This window comes from Tachypleus tridentatus, chromosome 13, assembly GCF_004210375.1.
Source record: "Tachypleus tridentatus isolate NWPU-2018 chromosome 13, ASM421037v1, whole genome shotgun sequence".
In the NCBI taxonomy this organism is placed as follows: Eukaryota; Metazoa; Arthropoda; class Merostomata; order Xiphosura; family Limulidae; genus Tachypleus; species Tachypleus tridentatus.
Genome location: NC_134837.1, coordinates 36035071 through 36055641, shown reverse-complemented (window position 1 = coordinate 36055641; position 20571 = coordinate 36035071). Strand labels below are relative to the sequence as shown.

The 20571-nt window shown below is 33.2% G+C and overlaps 1 protein-coding gene across 2 annotated transcripts in view; it reads left to right on the top strand.

The window, feature by feature from the left end:
- The window catches only part of LOC143238553 (follistatin-like), a 93643-nt gene extending 73523 nt beyond the window's left edge, over positions 1-20120 (top strand). The window contains exons 5-6 of one of the 2 annotated variants that reach the window (XM_076478899.1): positions 12009-12242; positions 14355-20120. In XM_076478899.1, the coding sequence (XP_076335014.1) occupies positions 12009-12242; positions 14355-14407 (287 nt within the window). In that variant the 3' untranslated portion in view covers positions 14408-20120. Of the gene's footprint in view, positions 1-12005; positions 12243-14354 lie in introns of both variants that reach the window. The other variant, XM_076478898.1, reaches the window with a different exon arrangement.
- The last annotated feature ends 451 nt before the right edge of the window (positions 20121-20571 follow it).

The following is a 20571-nucleotide window of genomic DNA, read 5'->3' as shown; positions in this document are numbered from 1 at the left end:
TAAAAGTGACTCTTCTCATACACTATGTCTAGTAAATATTGCTAGTTCTTTCGAACGTGACAACGAGAAACTTTTTAATCAAACTTATTTTATTTTGGTTTGTCGATAAAATGTACGCCATTTTGTCACTTCATTTTGTTGTTTTTCCACTCAAGTAATTTTTAAAAAATTATTTAACAAGTTAAATCGTAAATTCTTATACTTGGGCTCATACTAAGAAATGTTAATAAAAGGAAAGCGACATCTTATTTTTGGGGAAATACTGTCAGAAGATCTTTAAGAATACTGGATGTGTGGATAATTTCGTTTGGTAAAAGTGTTGGTAAATAGGCACTTTGCTAGTTCAGCTTCTCTGTTTGTTTGTTTGATTGAATGTACCCTTTTCTTTGAGAATTAATACCCAAGGATTACAGACGAATGTAATCTCTCCTCCTCTGTTTATATCAGAATAACAGTGGCAGGGGTATTACTAAAACGTTTTGTAGTCGAATTAATTAGTTGATACCAGTACACGTTGGGTATGAACAAAGGACGAGCTACAAAAGGGATATCATACGGACAAGATCTATTATCCTAATAATTATAGTATTTAGAATAAACAATATTTATTCTTTCATATTACACACTAGTTATTGTAGAATTAATTATGATAGCTTCCACGACCACTTAAGACATCTTTGTATTGTGGTAGTGAAGCTGGATAATATTGGAGTTACGAGTTCATAAGACATCTTTGTATTGTGGTAGAGAAGTTAGGTAATATTGTAGTTACGAGTTCATAAGACATCTTTGTATTGTGGTAGAGAAGCTGGGTAATATTGGAGTTACGAGTTCATAAGACATTTTTGTATTGTGGTAGAGAAGTTAGGTAATATTGGAGTTACAAGTTCATAAGACATCTTTGTTTTGTGGTAGAGAAGCTAGGTAATATTGGAGTTACGAGTTCATAAGACATCTTTGTATTGTGGTAGAGAAGCTAGGTAATATTGGAGTTACAAGTTCATAACACATCTTTGTATTGTGGTAGAGAAGTTAGGTAATATTGGAGTTACAAGTTCATAAGTCATCTTTGTATTGTGGTAGAGAAGTTAGGTAATATTGGAGTTACAAGTTCATAAGTCATCTTTGTATTGTGGTAAAGAAGCTGGATAATATATTTTCGGTTAAATACACACACATACGAGATTCTGTTGAACAACGTTGTTGGTTTTTGGTCATTTCTGAACAAGCTGTGTCTCAATGATTAGCAGATCAAATTGTCACATAAGGGTTCATGGTACGCGTTTTTCATTCTAGGATCAATGACGTTCAGACCACAGTAACCTCACAATCTGCGAGAAATGAGACTAAAATCGTCACATCATACTAGCCCGTTCAGCCGACGGGGGTCATTATAATGTGACAGTGAATCTCGTTATTAATTGATAAAGAATTGACCATGAACCTTGTTGATTATCAATCTATCTGCCTTCCTCTCTCTTGTCACATCAAATTATTGACGGTTATGTAGAAAGAGCTCTTTGTAGAGCTTTGCAAGTACTTTCTAAAAACATACTATAACAATGTGTCGACAATTTTATCCATCATCGCAATTAATATTTGTTTTGCTGATGTGTTTACTTCTTTTTTTTTTTTACAATACATTTCATCTTCAGAGTATCATTTCAGCATTTTATTTGTCGATGTTGAATAAAGATTTGTCCAGGTGGATGAAAACAATCTGTGCATTGTGCCTTAGACAGGATGAAAGCTTATGTCAAATCTTATTACTTGAGGCTGTGTGTTGTCACGGGCAAATAGTATGGTCATCTGGTATGGAAATAATAATGATTTCTTGACCAACTGCTTTCAGTTTTTCGTCACATCATCCATGTTGTGTTACGGGTTTCCCCTCATTTTAGTCTACTATAATGTGTGGACGCAGTAGATAGCCCGATGTGGCTTTACTATAAGAAAACACACACACACTGTTGTGATGTAATTACATACGAAAATAAATGTTTTATGTTTTACTGTAAATTTATTGTAAATGAAAAAAAACTCGTTAAATCAATATTATAATGTGATATATTTGTGACGTATACATGCATATACATAAAAAATATCCATGTGTGAATGTTTTAAAGGTCTATTGCGTCATACTGTATACAGTATAAATACAAAAATGCTTTTTTTTTCGAAAACTGTGTCAAAGTGATTTTATATCTTTTCTGTTTCATGCAATGCGGTCAAATAGAAATATATATATATATATACATTTTAAACGTAGTTTTTAATGCTGATTTCAGAAATATAAATTAAAACTTAGAGAAATGAAAGTAATATATTGTCTATTTTCTTACTAAACAAAGGAAGTACTTTTAACATTACACATATACCAATGTATTTAAAACAATTGCAAAACGTCAAGATAATAGAAAGTATCTAGTGACAATGTAACAAATTAATATGAACATTCAGAAACATTCTTCAATATTTGCTTCAAGAGATCATCCGTTTCATGCCTACGACGTCAAACGAAATCGCAAAGTTTTCGTTTAGTTTGTTTAGAATTAAGCACAAAACTACACAGTGGGTTATCTGTGCTCTTCCCACCACGAGTATCGAAGCCTAATGTCTAGCGGAATGAGTAAGCAGATATACCGCTAAATTTACAATTTATTTAAATAAGCATTATTTGTTCACTAATTAGCTCAGCTTTATCTAACCTCGCATAAACTGACCTAACCTAACAAAAAAATCATTTCTTTTAATTTTAATTTATATTACTGAAATCATCGTTAGAAACTACATTCATTTATTTTTCTATTTGAATGCAGTACATGAACCAGAAAAGATTCATGATTTTTGTATGTGAACCTTATTCTGTATTTGACAACCTGATGATTGTATGTTTTTCAGGTTTATTCCATTTCCGCCTACTCCCGTTTGGTCTACTGCCAATGGTAGCAGACAAACTAAGATGTTACCGTGTTATGTGTTTATTATTATTTTTAAGCACAGCATTAAAAAGCAACCTTAACATATCGGTTGATATTACACGATTCTTTCAAAAAATTAATGGGTCACAAGAATATATCAATAGAGCTGTAGCACCTTCACAAAATACAAAGTACTGGTTAGGCCCTCTGTATCTATAGATTCATTGGGTGAGGGTCATCAGTGAGGATGCGGAATGTCCCGGGGGAGGCCTTGTGTATTGAGAATGTTTGGAAACCCAGAGGTGTGACACATTTTTTGAAACGTCCGATACTGCAACTTGTAGGTACGTAACTAGAATATAGTAAACACGTGTATAAATAGATCGTTTTAGCACAACGTTTTCATTCTTTGTTTGACTCGAAAAGTTTCTAAAAATGTCTCATACAGCGTAGAAATTCGAGTATTTATATTTAAACGTAGCTTTGCTTTTTGTTATATATATATATAACCCTAAATTTACGAAGTGAGTTTTGGTTTTTGTTACTGTATATTTTCATCGCAGTGTTTGTTTGCATCACAGTTGAGCAAAATGAGGCGGATAGAATTTTGCTAGATTAGCCGAAGTTAAACTGCACTCAGATATTCCCGAGTTTACGTCTTTAATTTGACGGAGGAATTTATTTTCCAGCTAATCATGTGGATGAATTTCTTTCGCCACCGTGTTTTGGAAACGAGGAGATGCCTTAAAGGCCCACAAATAATGCTTGGTACACACCGCTCGGTGTTCTTACTTCAGACCGTGTGCTTATGTAATTACCGTTCAAGAATTCTGCACGTGCGTCTGTGATAAAAAAGAATTATTTCAGAGTTCTTTTCTTGGAAAGCGGCCAAAACAAGCACTTTGGTTCGGCACGTGGAGTATTATTAATGATTTTTTAACGCGAGTAAAGGCGGTAACAACCGAAAGTTGTTTGATTCTTGATTTTTTGCCGAACTATAGTTTCCTATTAACTGTTATTTAGACAATAAATTTTTACTTCTCCATATTTGTTAGAGCCGAAAGTTAGAATTTCAAATATGACGTCTGACATAGTACTAAAGAATTCCTACAAATGCCAGCGTAAAGTTGTGAATAAATAGCACTTATTTCTTTAGCATTTTTAGTTTTTCTTTCTTATGACTATGATTTGTCCTTCTAAAGACTTTACTTTATTTGATGTATTATTCGCTTTTTAATAAGTTATACTTTTTATTTTCTTTTTTTTAGAAATCTACCCTTTACATTTGGTTTAAAGCTATAAATTAGCTTGAGTAAGTGCATAAACTTTTAGATTTCAAAGTTACTTTGAAGATTTTAATTTTCCTAATGCAGTGTTTTCCAAATTGTTGGGTGGCGGGTGCTGGTAGCTGACGGGAGGGGAAATCGAAATGACCGGAAGAGCTGGAAATGATGGCATCCCAACAAAACTATCACTTTGCTTTCAGAGTTTTTTTGGGGTTTTTCTCTCTCTCTCTCTCATGTGCTTCCTTTTTACAAACAGTTTTTATTTTATAAGAATGTTTAAGAACAGATAAAGAAAAATGTTGATTTTTGCCATTATCATTTGCGAAAATTGTTAAAGTGTGAAAGGATGGATGTTACGGAAACTGCTGAATTAGGTGGGTGCCGCCATTTAAAGTTTGTAAAACCATGGTGTGATGTTTTAGATTTTATTCTGCCTTCAAGAAGGTTTAATAGGGGCACTTCCTGTATATTAAAGAGTCAGTGTAGTTCAGGACCCACCGATTCACGTTTTTCTTAAATAAAAAAATAATTCTCAACTATGTACAATGAAAATATACATATATATTCACTTCGAATTATAGGCGCTCTATTAAATGGACAAAATGCCTGATTTGTGAGCCAGAGGTGTGGAATGCAAATTAAAAGTGGGGGGTCAAGGATTATTTGGCACACCCAGTACCATGATCAGGTTGTTAAGGCGCTTGACTCTTAATCAATCTCACTATCGTTGGGACAAGAGTAGTCCAAGAGTTGGCGATTGGTGGTCATGACAAACTCTTTTCCTTCTAGCCTTACACTGCTAAATTAGGGACGGCTAGCGCAGATAGCCCTCGTGTAGCTTTGCTCGAAATTCAAAAACAAAGAATCTAATGCACTCATTACGGTCAGGGTACAGGGTTCACCATAGAGCCCTGGAAACCCTTTGGTTTTAAATTAAATCTTCTGTACTACCTTGCTTCGTCTGGGAATTGGTTGAAAAGTGGGAGCTGTCTCGCGCTTCTAAAGTCACTGCAAACTTGATATGTATATATATTACTGTGATGTACGTAACATGTATTTCAGTATCTATATATGTAACCACAACTCCTGTGTATCTGTTGAATAGCATCACCCATACATATCCATAATAAATTTCACACTTTGGATATTTAAGATTCAGACAATTAGAAACATAACTGTGGTATGTGCAACAACCATTTATTTATCACAGAACACAGTTTTAAATAAAATACTCTCCTTACAACAAGAACATAACTTTCGCAAGGACTGTAAGTGAGGGTTTGGTTACGTTTTTATTGATGTAATTTTTCAATGTAGTACTGAGAAACTGCAGTTATTTGTTTTAAAAACTATTATGACCTGCGGCATAGCGGGTCATAAAATGACTCTGAGTTTTTTTCAAGCACAAATTTACTTTTGGTTCCTAGACCCGTCATTCCTTAACCAATTTCAGGTGTAATTACAGTTTTTGTTTCAGAAGGTTAAAGCATTATATCACATATATCACAATGCTCAAGGTCTCATAAATTAATTTACTCAAATCCTGTGTAAAGGAATGTTGATTTGAAAGTAGGCTGGTAGAGATCTTAGTGAGTAATAATATCGAGTCGGGTATACGCGCTCAAAAATAATAATAAAAACAAGGTTTCAAAGATTAATCTACAGAAATCCCACCTAAAAGAATTTCAAGTGTCGCGGATATTGAGGATTCCTTCTTGCATTTTTTTTTCAATAAATGGTGGTACTTTAAATACATATATAAACCTTCCAGTTCATACGACTGAACTGTATGAAAATTTTGAGTTATCTATATTGAATCACTTTCATACAATGAGTTGCGTATGACTAAAGAGCACAACCCAAACACTTTTCCCGTGCAGTATTTCCCAGAGAAAAATAACTTTAAAAAGTTCACTTTTCTTTCTAATTTTCTTTTCAATGAGGCATAAACATCGGCGTTTCTACTACCAATATATAACATAGAAGTAGTAGCTTTGTTTGGATTTAAGCACAACGCGACATAACTTCTAGCGGCGTGAATTCACAGACATGCCGCTGTACCACTAGGAGGGTGGGTAGAGGGGTAGTAGCAGTAATAAAAATACAGAAGAAAAAATAACAAAAGCAAAAAAGCCACAAAAATAATGAACTAAAATTATCATATCTTAAAACGCAGTCCATATAAGCGCAAAGAAAGAAGGTACGGGAAATAAATAAAAATAAATGTTGAAAAACTATAAGGTCACGAGTTTAGTGGGTCGAGGGAGATTTAATCACCTGAATGAAAAAGATGACGTTTAATATTTTCTGGGAAGAAACTTTATTTTATGTTTGAAATACATTACAGTTAAATGAAATTAAAATGGTGTATATCCAAAGGCCCGGCATGGTCAAGTGGTCAAGTAGCTCGACCCGCAATCTGCAGATTCGAATCCCTGTCCCCTCCCACCAAAGATGCTTGTCCTTTCAGTCGTGTGTGCATTATAATTTTACGGTCAATCCCACTATTCGTTGATAAAAGAGTAGTCTAAGAGTTGGCGGTGGGTGGTGATGACTAGATGCCTTCCCTCCAGTCTTTCACTGCTGCCCCCCCAATAGCTCAGCGGTATGTCTGCGGATCTACTACGCTAAAAATCGGGTTTCGAAACCCGTGGTGGGCAGAGCACAGATAGCCCATTGTGTGACTTTGTGCTTAATTTAAAACAACAACAACTTTCATTGCTAAATTAAGGATGGCTAGCGCAGATAGCCTCCCTGTAGCTATACGCGAAATTCAAAACAGACCAACATATCGAACTCAGTTACTACCGTTTTTACCGTTTAAATCAAAATATTAAATTGCCATTTCATATTATCAGCTAAAATTATCTTTGATGTTCGTACACGGCAACTGGAAAATCAAATTAATAGTTAATTACGTTATGAGGCTTATGCGTGAATAATTATCACTCTTGTTTAAACCCGCACAGCATGTCCAAGTGGATCGAAACGATGAACCATTAAATTGAAGTTATCTATGTATCAGTTTTGTTTGTTTTGAATTTCGTATTTATAACAACGTATTCATGTTGAAGATATTAGTCAAAGTTACTAGATTCCTGATGTTATTGTTATCGAGAAATTTCAGGGTATTTTACGACTACTTTTACGAACGTACTCTATCTTAACATCTTGCGTCCTCCAGTTAACATCTAAACTAGAATATTGTTTTGGAATTTCGCACAAAGCTACTCGAGGGCTATCTGTGCTAGCCGTCCCTAATTTAGCAGTGTAAGACTAGAGGGAAGGCAGCTAGTCATCACCACCCACCGCCAACTCTTGGGCTACTCTTTTACCAACGAATAGTGGGATTGACCGTCACATTATAACGCCCCCACGGCTGGGAGGGCGAGCATGTTTGGCGCGAACCCGCGACCCTTGGATTACGAAGCGCACGCATTAACGCGCTAGGCCACTAAACTAGAATAACGAGAATGTTGCTTATAACGCTGTCCATTTTCTAGACCGGAAAGACCCTTGAACAATCCTAATACGAAAATAAAACCTTACACTAAACTGTCCATTAACATGTCCTTTTAGTGATTTTATTTTCTAGGGCCATGTCATACAGATGGGAAGGCTTTCGGTTTCTTTGTTATTGCTTGCTATTCTGTCGTTTGGAGAATTATTCTTGGGCAGGTGATTTAGTAAATCCGTCAGCAGCTTTATTATTATCAAATTTCTGGAAGTTATCTCGACAAATTATTTTCTGGAATTACACAATTGGTTATTTCTTTTTCAATGTATTTCCATTAATAATCATTGAGGATTACTTCTAGCTTGGACTGTCTGTCCCTCTGGATTTTTTCAACTATATTTACGACAGTATTGCATGACTAGTTGAAATTTAAATTTTTTCCCATGTAGATAACGGTGAAAATAACTTTGGGCTAGAACAACACCTAGTATCTCTGAGTTCCACATTACTTACGTCCTACAACATTCATGGCCTTGGTGTTGGAGACAAGTACATGTTCGTTTTTTTATTGCATTTGTGACAACACTATATAACTATAGAATAACTGGCATCTATAAATTGGTTATGTACTAACGAATCCATCATTTTAATGTGGAGCATCCAGAAAAAATAATTGGGCAAACCTTTCCAAATCTTCCGTAGTTTCAGTTAATTCTCTTATTTCCTGTATACCCTGTTCCAGCTCCTTGCCCTGGACACTTTCTTTTAATGTGTCACTTCGAACCTCTTGAGAGTTGTGTTTCGGCTCTCAAATGGGAGGTCACTTAAAGGTGAATTTTACAGAAAAAAGAAAACTTTGCAATCAAAAGAACTACTCATAGTGATTAATTTTGCAGGTTTACATTTTTTATAAAAAATATGTGCTAATAAATGAAACATAGCACTTGGTGCACAAAGAGCTCTTTCCGAACGACAATCCGAACGTTTTAGTTTTTACGTTTGCCGCTAGGAAAAGTATTGTGACGTAATAGTTGCCAAACTAACCGCCAACGCCAGCGCGTTGAATGTAAATAAACATGGCCAGTGCAAACGGAGAAACAGAGGCGGAGTCTGTTTTGACTTTGTGTTCTGAACAGTGTCGAGTAGCACCATATCAATTCAAACCTACTCTGAACGAACCTAGAACAGTTACTTTTGACACACATCTGACAAGTTCTAGTGATGAGGACAGTTCCACGAGCGAGAGTAGCGGAACTGTGAGTGATACTGAAGAAATAAGATTATATATTAAAACAACATGCTTTATGAGGTTTATGAGATTTACATTTAATATGACAATGTCAAAGTACTGTGTTAAGATTAATTTTATTATGATGAGTTATGTAAATATGTTATGGAGTTTATATTTGACTGTTTACAAGTCTACAATGTTTTTTTTTAAATACATAACATGTACTTGATTACTTCAACATGTTCAAGACATAGTCTTATTTCAATTTATCTTGAAATGTTAAATTTGAAATATGGTATTCTTCAAACTTTTCCACATGTAAAAATGACACAAAAACATCTGCAGAATGATCTACCAGCTTTTAAACTTGGAATATACTCTATTTGGAATAGATTTGTCCACTGTCTAGACTAGGAAATCAAGGTTTCACTGACTTTTAGGTGCCATAAATGCAAAACATGCTCATGAATGTGAAATGTGTATGTCTAGTTACATTCTTCAAAAACTTGTACTTTTTAAATTATTATATTATACTAGTTATTGTTTATCGCTTTATACTGCACACATACCTTTAAGTTTGTTCTTTTCTTGATGGCAAGGAATGGCTTCAGAGGGGTGGAACCTGTACGCTGCAGGCTGAGATCAGTCCTCAGCTCTACACGAGGAAAGATGGTGGGGACGATCCTGTCTACTGCCGATAGTTTTTTTTAGTCTCAACCTGCCTGGCTTGAAACCCACGGAATCCAAAATAGTGGGATCCGACACAAAACATGAGCGTTCAAAGTGATCTTAACAAAGCTTTGCATGGTGTGAAGGAGTCCAGTTCTTCCTAATGACCGTCCGCACCCACTGTCGCCACCTTGCCGGTTCCTTCTCCTTGCACGGAAACGAAAAGAAACTTTTGCCCGATGCCGAACCGTTTTAACAAACATAAGCAACGCAGTAAATCATGTTATCACAAAACAAACATAAAGTAGCAATGTCAACACAAAAAACAGTCTCGCAGTATATGTAATCCGAAAAAATCGCCGATAGATTTACATAAAACACCTGCACTGAAAGGAACAAAATGGTAAGGGCGCAACGAAGCGTGTTTGGCAACTATTACGTCATAGTTGTAAAACGTTACGGAAACAACCAAACGACCGAGAGGAACTTGAGTTCGAGGACCCGCATATTTCATTTCATTTTTTACTTAAAAACTAAAGTGTTTAAAAATATGACAACCACACAGGTATTATACCTAACCAAAGTACAGTTTCTGAGGCAATTATTAAATTTGTTGAAAATTCACCTTTAATGCCATTCAAACTAGTCTTTTAAATTAGCAGCAAAATAATTTAATAAAATTCTAAAAGCTTCTATTTCCAATTTTACCAGCTCACTTAAATAGTTTATCTTTTTCTCCTTTATACACATGATAAGATCGTGGCATATTTCCTTCAACAACATAATCTAGTTTTTAGATTGCATTTTCGTTTTGTCTTATTGTTTTCAAGCTATCAATTCGTAAAAATTTTGGACATTTTCAAATTATTTCGTTAATGTCGATTAACTTTAAAGGTATTTTGTGTAAATTCCGATGTTTAGCCGAAGCATAGCGGTTCATAGAACATACCTGAGTTTTTTTGTGTTTTGTTGTTTTTCCAAGTACAAACGTTTAGTTCATAACTCCGTCATCTCTTGACCGATTTGAAGTCTAATTACAGTTTTCAACTCAGGAGGTCAAACCCCTTCGATTGATATATTTGGTCAAACCAAAAGTCTCGAAGATTAGTTTAATCCTACCTAAAAGTATTTCAATTTGGGAGTAAGCTGGTAAATATATAGATAAGTAATAAAATCGGATTTCGTTGCATGCGCTCCAGACTTGGTATTGCTGGTGCACAAAAATATAACAAATAAAAAATTGAAACAAAGGTCTCATAGATTAATGTACTCCAATCCTACCAAAAACAATTTCAAGTAGCCGCGACACTAAATAAAGAAAACACACTTGGTTATTATTTTATTTTTTCATTGGAAACGTTTTCAGATAATAATGGCACTTGAATATAAAAAGTAAAAGTTCAGATATTTATAAATTCAGTGGCTTGTTCTACTTTAACGAACGTACAGTGTTATTTAATTCATAAGTCGTTAGCCTCCCGTTAGAGCGATTTGGTGGTCTATATACTTTTGTTTTGTAAGCTATCTCCCACTCCCTCTAATGCACATTTTCTACAAGTTTGTCAATATTGTCTGATATTATCAACATATTAAGAGTTCTCAGAATCTCCTCCCTTTTTCCTTTTTCGTAAATTACTACGGTTTAAAGTTTGTCAATAACAACATACATAAAATGGTAAGAAAGTTTATTTAACGATATCTTTAAATGATAACTCTATAAGTGATCATTTAAGAAAATTATGTTTTAAGTTCAGTTCCATTTATAACTCATAGTGTGTATGATATAACTTCATTGAAATATCAAGACGAGGGTTTTTTGCTCTTCATTACACGTTATATTTTGTAATTTTTTCACGAAATTTTGATTACAGTTCTAATTACCGTCTGATATTTTTTCCTTCTTCTTCTTAGTTCAATCAATTTGTGTCAAAATTATGAACGTTTTGTGTTTAAACAAATGTCGCCTGTGGTTATTGGTGGAATAAAAATGTTTGGCTAATTGGATTGGCTTGTTTTGAATTTCACGCAATGCTACACGAGAGCTATCTGCGCTAGCCGTCCCTAATTTAGCAGTGTAAGACTAGAGGGAAGACAGCTAGTCATCACCACCCGCCATAAACTCTTGGGCTACTCTTTCGCCACCGAATAGTGGGATCATTACCTTATAATGGCCCCACGACTAAAAGGGCGAGCATGTTTGGTGTGACGGGGATTCGAACCCGTGACCCTCAGATTACGAGTTGAGTACCTTAACCAACAACCCTATGCCGGGCCCAAAACAATGTAAAAAAATTGCTGAAGAAAGTTGCTGGAACTTTAAATGAAATCCTTTAAAACCAAATAAAACAACTCATCCATATTTTACAAAACTATGCTTCTGATGTTTCGATATAGTGTAGTAAGTGTTTGCACTGAAATAATTAGTGTTTTTGTATTTTTAGCAGTTGCCACTTGTGAAACCATCAAATGTCGGCGTAATAAAAAGTGTTTGAGTGACCCTAACTCTGGGCTTCCCAGGTGTGTTCGGTGTCCACCTACGTGCTCCTGGCAACCTGCAATCCCACTTTGTGCTACAAACAATGAGACTTACGGCAGCTGGTGCGAAATGATGGTGGATTCCTGCAGAATAGGAGCTGTCTTGGAAACCAGGCAAAGTAGACCCTGTGATGAAGTTAATGGTAACAATTTTCTGTAATGTACGCTAGTTTTGTTGAAAACCAAAAGTAACGTGTTTTGACATGATAATGGTGATTATGCTCTATCTTCTGGCTGAGGCTAATCTCGAAAAGTTCTTTGATTGAATAGAGCACGACCCCTGCGACGGACTATTCAAGTGGTTAACTTTGCACGCAGTTATTATGCTTTGTATCTTTTGAACCCACACAACTGACGTGCCAGTTACTACTAGTTCGGTTTGTTGTTTTTTGTTGTTTTTTTTCTCTAAAACGTAACACCTTAATTTTTGTAGGGTGAACTCAGAGTACCGAGCCTGTAAGTGAAGTTCTAATTAGACCCCTTTAGAGTGGGCTGTAAAATCATCACTTTGACACTCGAGGCATGCCTCTCAAAACATTGTGCATGTATGTCTCCTGGCCCCAACAGTTATTTTGACTGTCTTTTGTGGGACAACGTTTCTACTCCTCTCTGAGAATTTTACTGCCATGATAGGAAGTGACTTGGAAAGAGAAGCGTGTAGGTGACTTTGAAGTGACATTGGAAACGTGTTTTTGTCTTCGATGTTTTCGAAAAGTAATAGAAACAGATAATGACAGGATATAAAATCATAGTTCAAGAATGAACAAGCTTTAAGTTGTAAAACACACACACTTGTATAGCTAGTTCAATAGTTAGATGATGCAGTCTATCTATTAAAATGTATGAGTTTTTACTTTTTATTTTACTGCAGAAGCAATAAATAAAAGGACCCCTTACATTCTTAAGAATTCGCAGTTTCAGAAAATGTATAGTAATTTAACCCCCAGAGTGTTACTGGAGTAAATATATTGATCCTGTCGCCTTCCAGTAGGGGGCGTTAACAGTTGCACCACCCTCACGTGTTTCCCTTGGTCGTCTGCGGTCGTAAATGGTCCTTGATGGTTTACTTTCTAATGAAAGAGGATTCCAGAGTGTCATAACTTTCACTCAGTGTAATGCTTTGTCGTTTAGCGGTCAGTGTGTCTGCCTTGCTTTTTAATAAGGGTCAAACAACAAGTAACGTTAAAAAAACAAAAATTGGTTTGACCCTGAACTAGGTTTTTGTCGAGAATAATTTATAAATGTAACGGCCATTTGTTAAAACAAAGTAATTGGTTTTGGTTTTATTGTGTTTTTTTCAATTGGTTATTATGTACACACTTTACTAACGAAGTACTCTTACACAGCTGACATCTAATGTTTAAAATTTCATTTCTTTGTGGCAAAAGAACAATTAATGATATGTATCTTACTTCTTACTGAATATATATATATATGTTTTCTATGGAGATTTATAACCGTGTTTAATATTTTAAGATATGGGTAGCTTGCGAAAATATTTTGAAAATTATTATGTTATTCAATTTCGTTTGAAATGATTGAATCACATATACTTATAACTATATACTTATATACCTGTTTGTTACTATTGAACTGATTGGGATGGACGGGAAGTTTGAACAATTTAAAACTAAAGAAGTCCCTCGCTTGGACAGCGGTGAGTCTTCGGATTTAAAATTCTAAAATCGGTGATCCGATTCCCCTCGGTGGACGCACCACCGATGTGTCTTCACTATAAGAAAACAAACATTTATAACTGAAATTGTAAGACGAATGCTGATTATGGCTTAAGTGAAACCTTAACAATGAGAACTTTGAAATTAGTGAGTTAGCACCACAACTGCAATAGTACGTATTTTGAATTATTTAATGAGTGTCTGAAACACTGCTTATTTGAATAGTTGAGTAAAATAACAGACGATCTCACTTTATAACCAGTCTTTTCTTCTGTTCTAAGAAGAACCCACTCGTAGTGAAAGAATTACACTGTTCATTTAGAGTATGGGTTATTATTTGGTAAATCCTACTAACACTGAGAAAATCAAAAGCATAGTAATAAGTGAGACCAAAGAAAATGGAGTTTCAACCTCGTTTCGACCTAGTAGTTTTTGTAAGTGATTTTTAAAAATGCCTCTCCAACAACCATTTATTTGTTAGGGTATCGATAGTTTTGTCTTTCATTTTTAGGCATGTACATTATTAAATTAACTTTTAGTAACCATATTTAAAGAACGTTAAATATATTTTTCTTCTAGAGTTCACTCTGGCGAAGTCGAGTGTGAATCCTTTGGAACATAATCGATATTAGAAATCATGTGACAGATCAGCAGAAGGACTTTTGTTTAGATGACCTTTGGTAAAACCTGAGCCCGGTCATATAATATTATTGTTATGTTGTTGTTTAATTTACCTTCACATTCCGGCGACTAGCTTTCTGAAAATGTCTCCTTTCTTTATAAAAATGCTTTTAATATTGTCGCCTTGCAGAAATAATCGACGATCTTTTGGAGGTTAAAAGGCAGTCACTGAGGTCATAATACAAACATGAAATAGACTCTCATACTTTGATCGATGTCGAGATGGTCATATGAAGACACGCATTCATCTTCAAATGACCTCGAAAAACTTGTAGTAATATTATTTGTTTATTACTGGTATGATAACAAAATATTTCGGCTGATACATAATTAATTATATGGGTAAACGACATCTACAATCTTTGTCCTCCATCAAAACATAATATTGTTGAACTTGTAAAATAGATAATTTGAAGTATATATACATATAAAGCTAATTGAAAATTATATAAACTATACTTAATCTTCAATCAGACGATTTTAATACAGGTGACATGCTTAAAATGACCATCGATCTGAAAAATAATATACACGTTGAGACGTAAATTGCGCCATCTGTTAGTAAAATGGATGATTAAAAGGGGACGAAAGCTTACTTTTATGTACAAACTAATATTGAAATAAGAATATTTAATATTTATGCTTCCTAATTGGATGTTTTAGCCTAATCCTATTTATTAAACATAATTTTCGGTATTTCTGTTACTCCTTTTAAAATTAATTTTATATTCTTGGTGTCATAACTTTTTATTGGCAAACAAACATGGTTATTGACAGATGACGTTAGTTTTGTGAAACCAAAGGTTATTTGTACTATAGAAAGTAAACAATTAATCTTCATTTTTTCACTTTATGTTTGAGTTATTCTTTCATTATATGAAGCCTATTTTTAAAACTATAATATAACTGGAGTGAAAAATGTTTCTTTTCTCCTGTGTTTACTCAAGATTAACACACAGTTGAGATATACGGGTCATAGCCATGGAAACTTGTACTTTTTTGTTGTTGTTAACTTGCATGAATAGAATTCTTGTGAAGGCAAAAATTTGAACAACAATTTCTTTTATTTAAATGTTAATGTTTCTTTTATTGTTTGTCTAAAACGGGTATTGGAAGCCAATTTGTAAAATAATGACAATTGCTCCTGGCAAAGTAGCGTGGTGTATAGTCATAGTTGCCTCTAACATTACCTGACACATAACAAAGCCGCATCTCACCGACGACTATTGTATAATTACATGAAAAAAACTAGTTCCATAAAATCAGAATACTAAATAATTTGTCATTGAGTTCGAAATAAAGTGTATTCATTTTTATTTTTTTTATCGTTGTCATTCGAATTGAAACTTGCGTAAACATCTCAATTAGTAAAATTCGTCACCACAAAACAGCGTATAATAGTTAATCTCAAACTAAGTTGTTGGCAGCCGAATAAATTGCTTATGTAAACATTTGTGTTAGTGTTCTAGCGTGTAAAATTACCCATAATATTAAGGGGCCATTTAGTGTTTAATGCTTTTTTTAAAGATGTATAAATACAATTCATGACACAAAATGTTATTGCTTCTATAAAAATAGTATAGATGCTCCAGTCATTGTTTATACTTAATTTAAAAAAAAAAAATCATTAATATTTAGAAATGACAACTACGAGAAGAACTACGAAAGGCTTAATTTTATGTAATGTAGTTCATACATTTCTTAATTTGCATTGTTTCTTTTTCCCTCTTAAAATACTATTTCACATTAAATACAACTGCACTTCTCTAGCCATTTTAAAATAAATACTTTTTATTTAGTTGAATTAATTAATAGCTTAATTTACATTTGTAATCTTACTTTAATCATAAGTTAGTAAATTGTGTAATAACTTATCGTATGTACATTTTAAAGTATAAATCGCTTTAAAACTTTGCTTAAAAAGCAAATTCAAACTTAACTCATTGTTCCTGACAGTTAATTGTTTATCCCGTTTTTCTGAAAAGCAATAATATTGCATCACACATATTATAAAGTTTGTCACCAGAATTTTTTAAGTTGCTTTATTGTGTTAATTATTTATCATGTAACTACATATAAAATATTTATTTGATTAACCTGACGCTATTGGGTTCCTCTATTTCCCTATTATCAGAAATCGCATAGACATAACTTAAGTTATTTTCATTCAATGCTTCTTTTCACCTGTACATAAACTGTTGATTACGCCACCCTATTTTTTATAAAAGTGATATAAAACTGATAATTAGTGAATTGTAAGCTATTAGTTTGTGTTATTTGTTTTTGCCCATAAAGTTAATTTCACACTCTTTTCTTCAGCTATCAAATAAGCTAACTGTATCATGACTGAATACATTTTAATTACGAAAGAGTTAATGAAACTTAATAATCAATTAACTGACTCTGCTGTTTTTAATTACCAGGTTTTTCTTTTTCTTTTCTTCTTTCGTTTATTTCTCGCGCGTTTCCTATAAGTACTGGCTGTTGGTTGAATCAGACACATATGCAATTTATGATATATTTTGTTATTGTTTAATCGCTAACACATACCTCCATAAATTTCAGGTAATATTTGTGCATTCGGTCATTAATATTGAAAGAAAGTACGCATAATTAAGTAGTAATTCTCAGAATGCGTAATACTGAATATTTACAATAGATATTTAGCTGTAAATTTTAATATGTTATTATAGGGTATTCATTTTATGTAGTTCTAGTAAGTATCATAATTAACCTCAGTTAAGACTTGGCAGTCTAAACATTTAATCTGTAATAATAAAAGGATTTGTAATTATTATACCATATTTAACTTTTATGTATATTTAATAAATGAAATACTTGATCACCTATCATTACAAAGATAAATAGAGAAATAAACTTGGTATTATTACTATTTGAAAACAAGAATCTTCGTTAAAACATTATTCCACTTTATAGAAATGTGTTGTAACTTAAACTCATTATTGCTTTAGGTTTTAGCCACTGCCAAAAAAAAAAGTGCATTATAAAACTTTGAGGTATGTACTAATATTATTTAGGTAATCTCTTTTATTTTTAAGTATAAAGCTAAACAAACATAAGTAAATAATTATGAGATTTTGAAGCAAAACCAAACATTTATTTTCAAAGTTATACTCAGTTATATTTCAAAACAACTAACACTGAAGAGATATAATTTTATTTCTCAGTAACGTGCATACATGGCTTGCACTCTAATTCTAGCAACTGTACGGACCATCTTGGGGTCAGAACTAATAGATAGAAGTGAATAAAACATATCAAATTCGACACATGTACACACGAGAACATCGCTGGTAACCTGCGAAAATTAATAACAAATATTTTGATAAGTCGTTTGACGATACCATTATATTTTCTACAGCATATTAAAAATTATCAGAAGAGATACGTCACCATTACGTCACGTATTGAAACATGCAGGTCAAAATCGTTCAAATTGTACACATTTGTAAAATTGTCAAGAAAACTGGTGGAGTGATTAGAAATTTCCGTTTATTTAGTAACAGTTATTATTATTACAGAATATGTTACAAATAAAACTCGAAATGTTTTCTATCAGTTGGAAGTTTTACAAGTGGTGTTCAAAAGATGTCAGAGTTGTCAGTTAAATCAACTCCCGCCCAATCACTTTTTCATAAAGAGTAAACTAATAAGTCGCATAATTCTATTGCGCAAATATTCCGCTAAATATCGGAGTGATGAAATATACTTCATATTTCTATTTATAAATGGAAATTATGAGTTACATACCGAATAAAATTGAGCTCTTTTTACAGAAATTTCATACTAATGGTTAAAATGGCGTTAACAAAAACAAAAGGTTCCTATTTCGTCTCCCAGTTAAAGTCAACTGTTTGTATTTTGTTTAATTTATCCGGTTACGTGTATTTTGAACTATGTTGTGAAGATCCTTGTGCAACACTTTACTCTTGTATGGACAGCTTAAAATATCACCAATAACATGAAGTTATTTCCTCTCTATACTTTAGCCTTTATACATTTTCGAGGAAAAACTTTGAGTGATTGCAAAAAAATATATATTATTTTAGTCAAACACTAGTTGACCTGTATACATAATAATAAGAAAATTTAAATAAAAAAATATGCAAAATATTTTTATTGGGTACAACAAAAACCAATAAAACTGACTGTAGTTTTTTACACAATCAAGAAATGAACTAACTTGTGCAACCTATACCTCTAAAAACTGGATTTCGATACCTGTGGTAGGCACAGCACAGGTGGTCGTGTATCTTTGTGTTTAACGACAAATAAACAAACTGACGAACAAATACGAGCAACGGTAAGGGACCATCTAAGAATATTAAGAAAATTTATGACAACATAAAATAGTTTAGTAATTTAAAAAAAAGGCAGGACAGATAGATTTTTTTTTAATGAGGGGATGAATACGAAGAGTGTGGTTGACTTCTGCTGCTTTCAGTGTATTCTATGAACATGCACGTGCATTTCAGCAGTCGCATGTAATAACAATCTACATATTTACGTATTCAACGATTTATTCACAGTTATGTAAAACATTTTGTCCTACAAATAGATAAACAACAGTATAACGCTTGTTATGTTTCTGTGTAGATTTAAGTGAATTGACTTAGACCACTTACAAAAGCTGTATAAAAAGCCATCCTTTAACGTATTATGTTGTTTTTTCTCTACAATAGTTGCTGAAAGATGCACAACCATTTGTGATTAAGTTAAAAATATCTATGGATTTATTTTTCCTCTTCTCTCTTTCTTCAATCTTGAAAGAAGATTGCATTTGTCCTAAAATTTTAATGAAAATGGAAGATCTGGAAAACTCTACTTTCTTACGTCAATGAAGAATTAGAGAAACAGATGAAAGACTTTTATAAATTAATGTGTGAGAGACATTGAATAGATAAATAACGATAACAGTCTTATACTCTGTAAGTCTTTTTATTCTCAAATATTGACTTTGGGATGTTGCGCTACAACCGTAAATGTGCTTTACTTGTGAGTTCGATATCTCTGTACTATGTTAGATTTTATTAGTTCTCTTAGCATCCCCCCTCATCAGCAGTACAGCGGAAAGCTTGTAAACTTATAACACTAAAAATCGGTTATCGATACCCGTGGTGAGCATAGCACAGATTGCCCACTGTGTAGCGTTGTGCTTAACTATAAAACAAAACGGAAAAAAAAATCATTATTTGAAACCAAAGTAAGCAATAGTTTTAAAAACGTAGACATGTCATTTTTACACCAATGTGTAAATGTTATTTTTACACCAACTATCTTGAATGTGAGATCAATATTGCAGTAAAAATTTGGATATAAGCACCCATTTGTTTTTTGTCGGAGTTGATAAAAGTTGATACAAACAGTTGTTTCAGTTTTCCGTAACTTTCATTAAAGTCGTAGGACCAAACAAAGACGATGTAAATCTCTATTCTCTATATTTCAAACTACTGTTTTAGTTTTGTGAAATATAATAGTCAGTAATTATGTGAATATGAGAGCGATGGCCCATATTTTGTTTATAATATGAATAAATTTGATGTTTACAGTTTCAATATATATGTATCTTGTTTGTCGTTCATAGCTCTAGTAAGTTTCATGTCAGTATGTTGATTAGTAAATGTTTGTATCTGCTTTTTTGAATGTAATAAAACTATATAATCACATAAAAGTTGACTTTTTTCTGCATGCACGTATCGAGAATATGGCTCTAGAAAATTAATAATAATATTTATTTTCTGACAAATACAAATCAATGTAAGTACACATACTTTACATGATTTGTAAGTACACGTATTTCAACAAATCAATGTAAGTACACATATTTCACATGATTTGTAAGTACACGTATTTCAACAAATCAATATAAGTACACATATTTTACATGATTTGTAAGTACACATATTTTACATGATTTGTAAGTACACGTATTTCACATGATTTGTAAGTACACGTATTTCAACAAATCAATGTAAGTACACATATTTCACATGATTTGTAAGTACACGTATTTCAACAAATCAATATAAGTACACATATTTCACATGATTTGTAAGTACACGTATTTCAACAAATTAATGTAAGTACACTTATT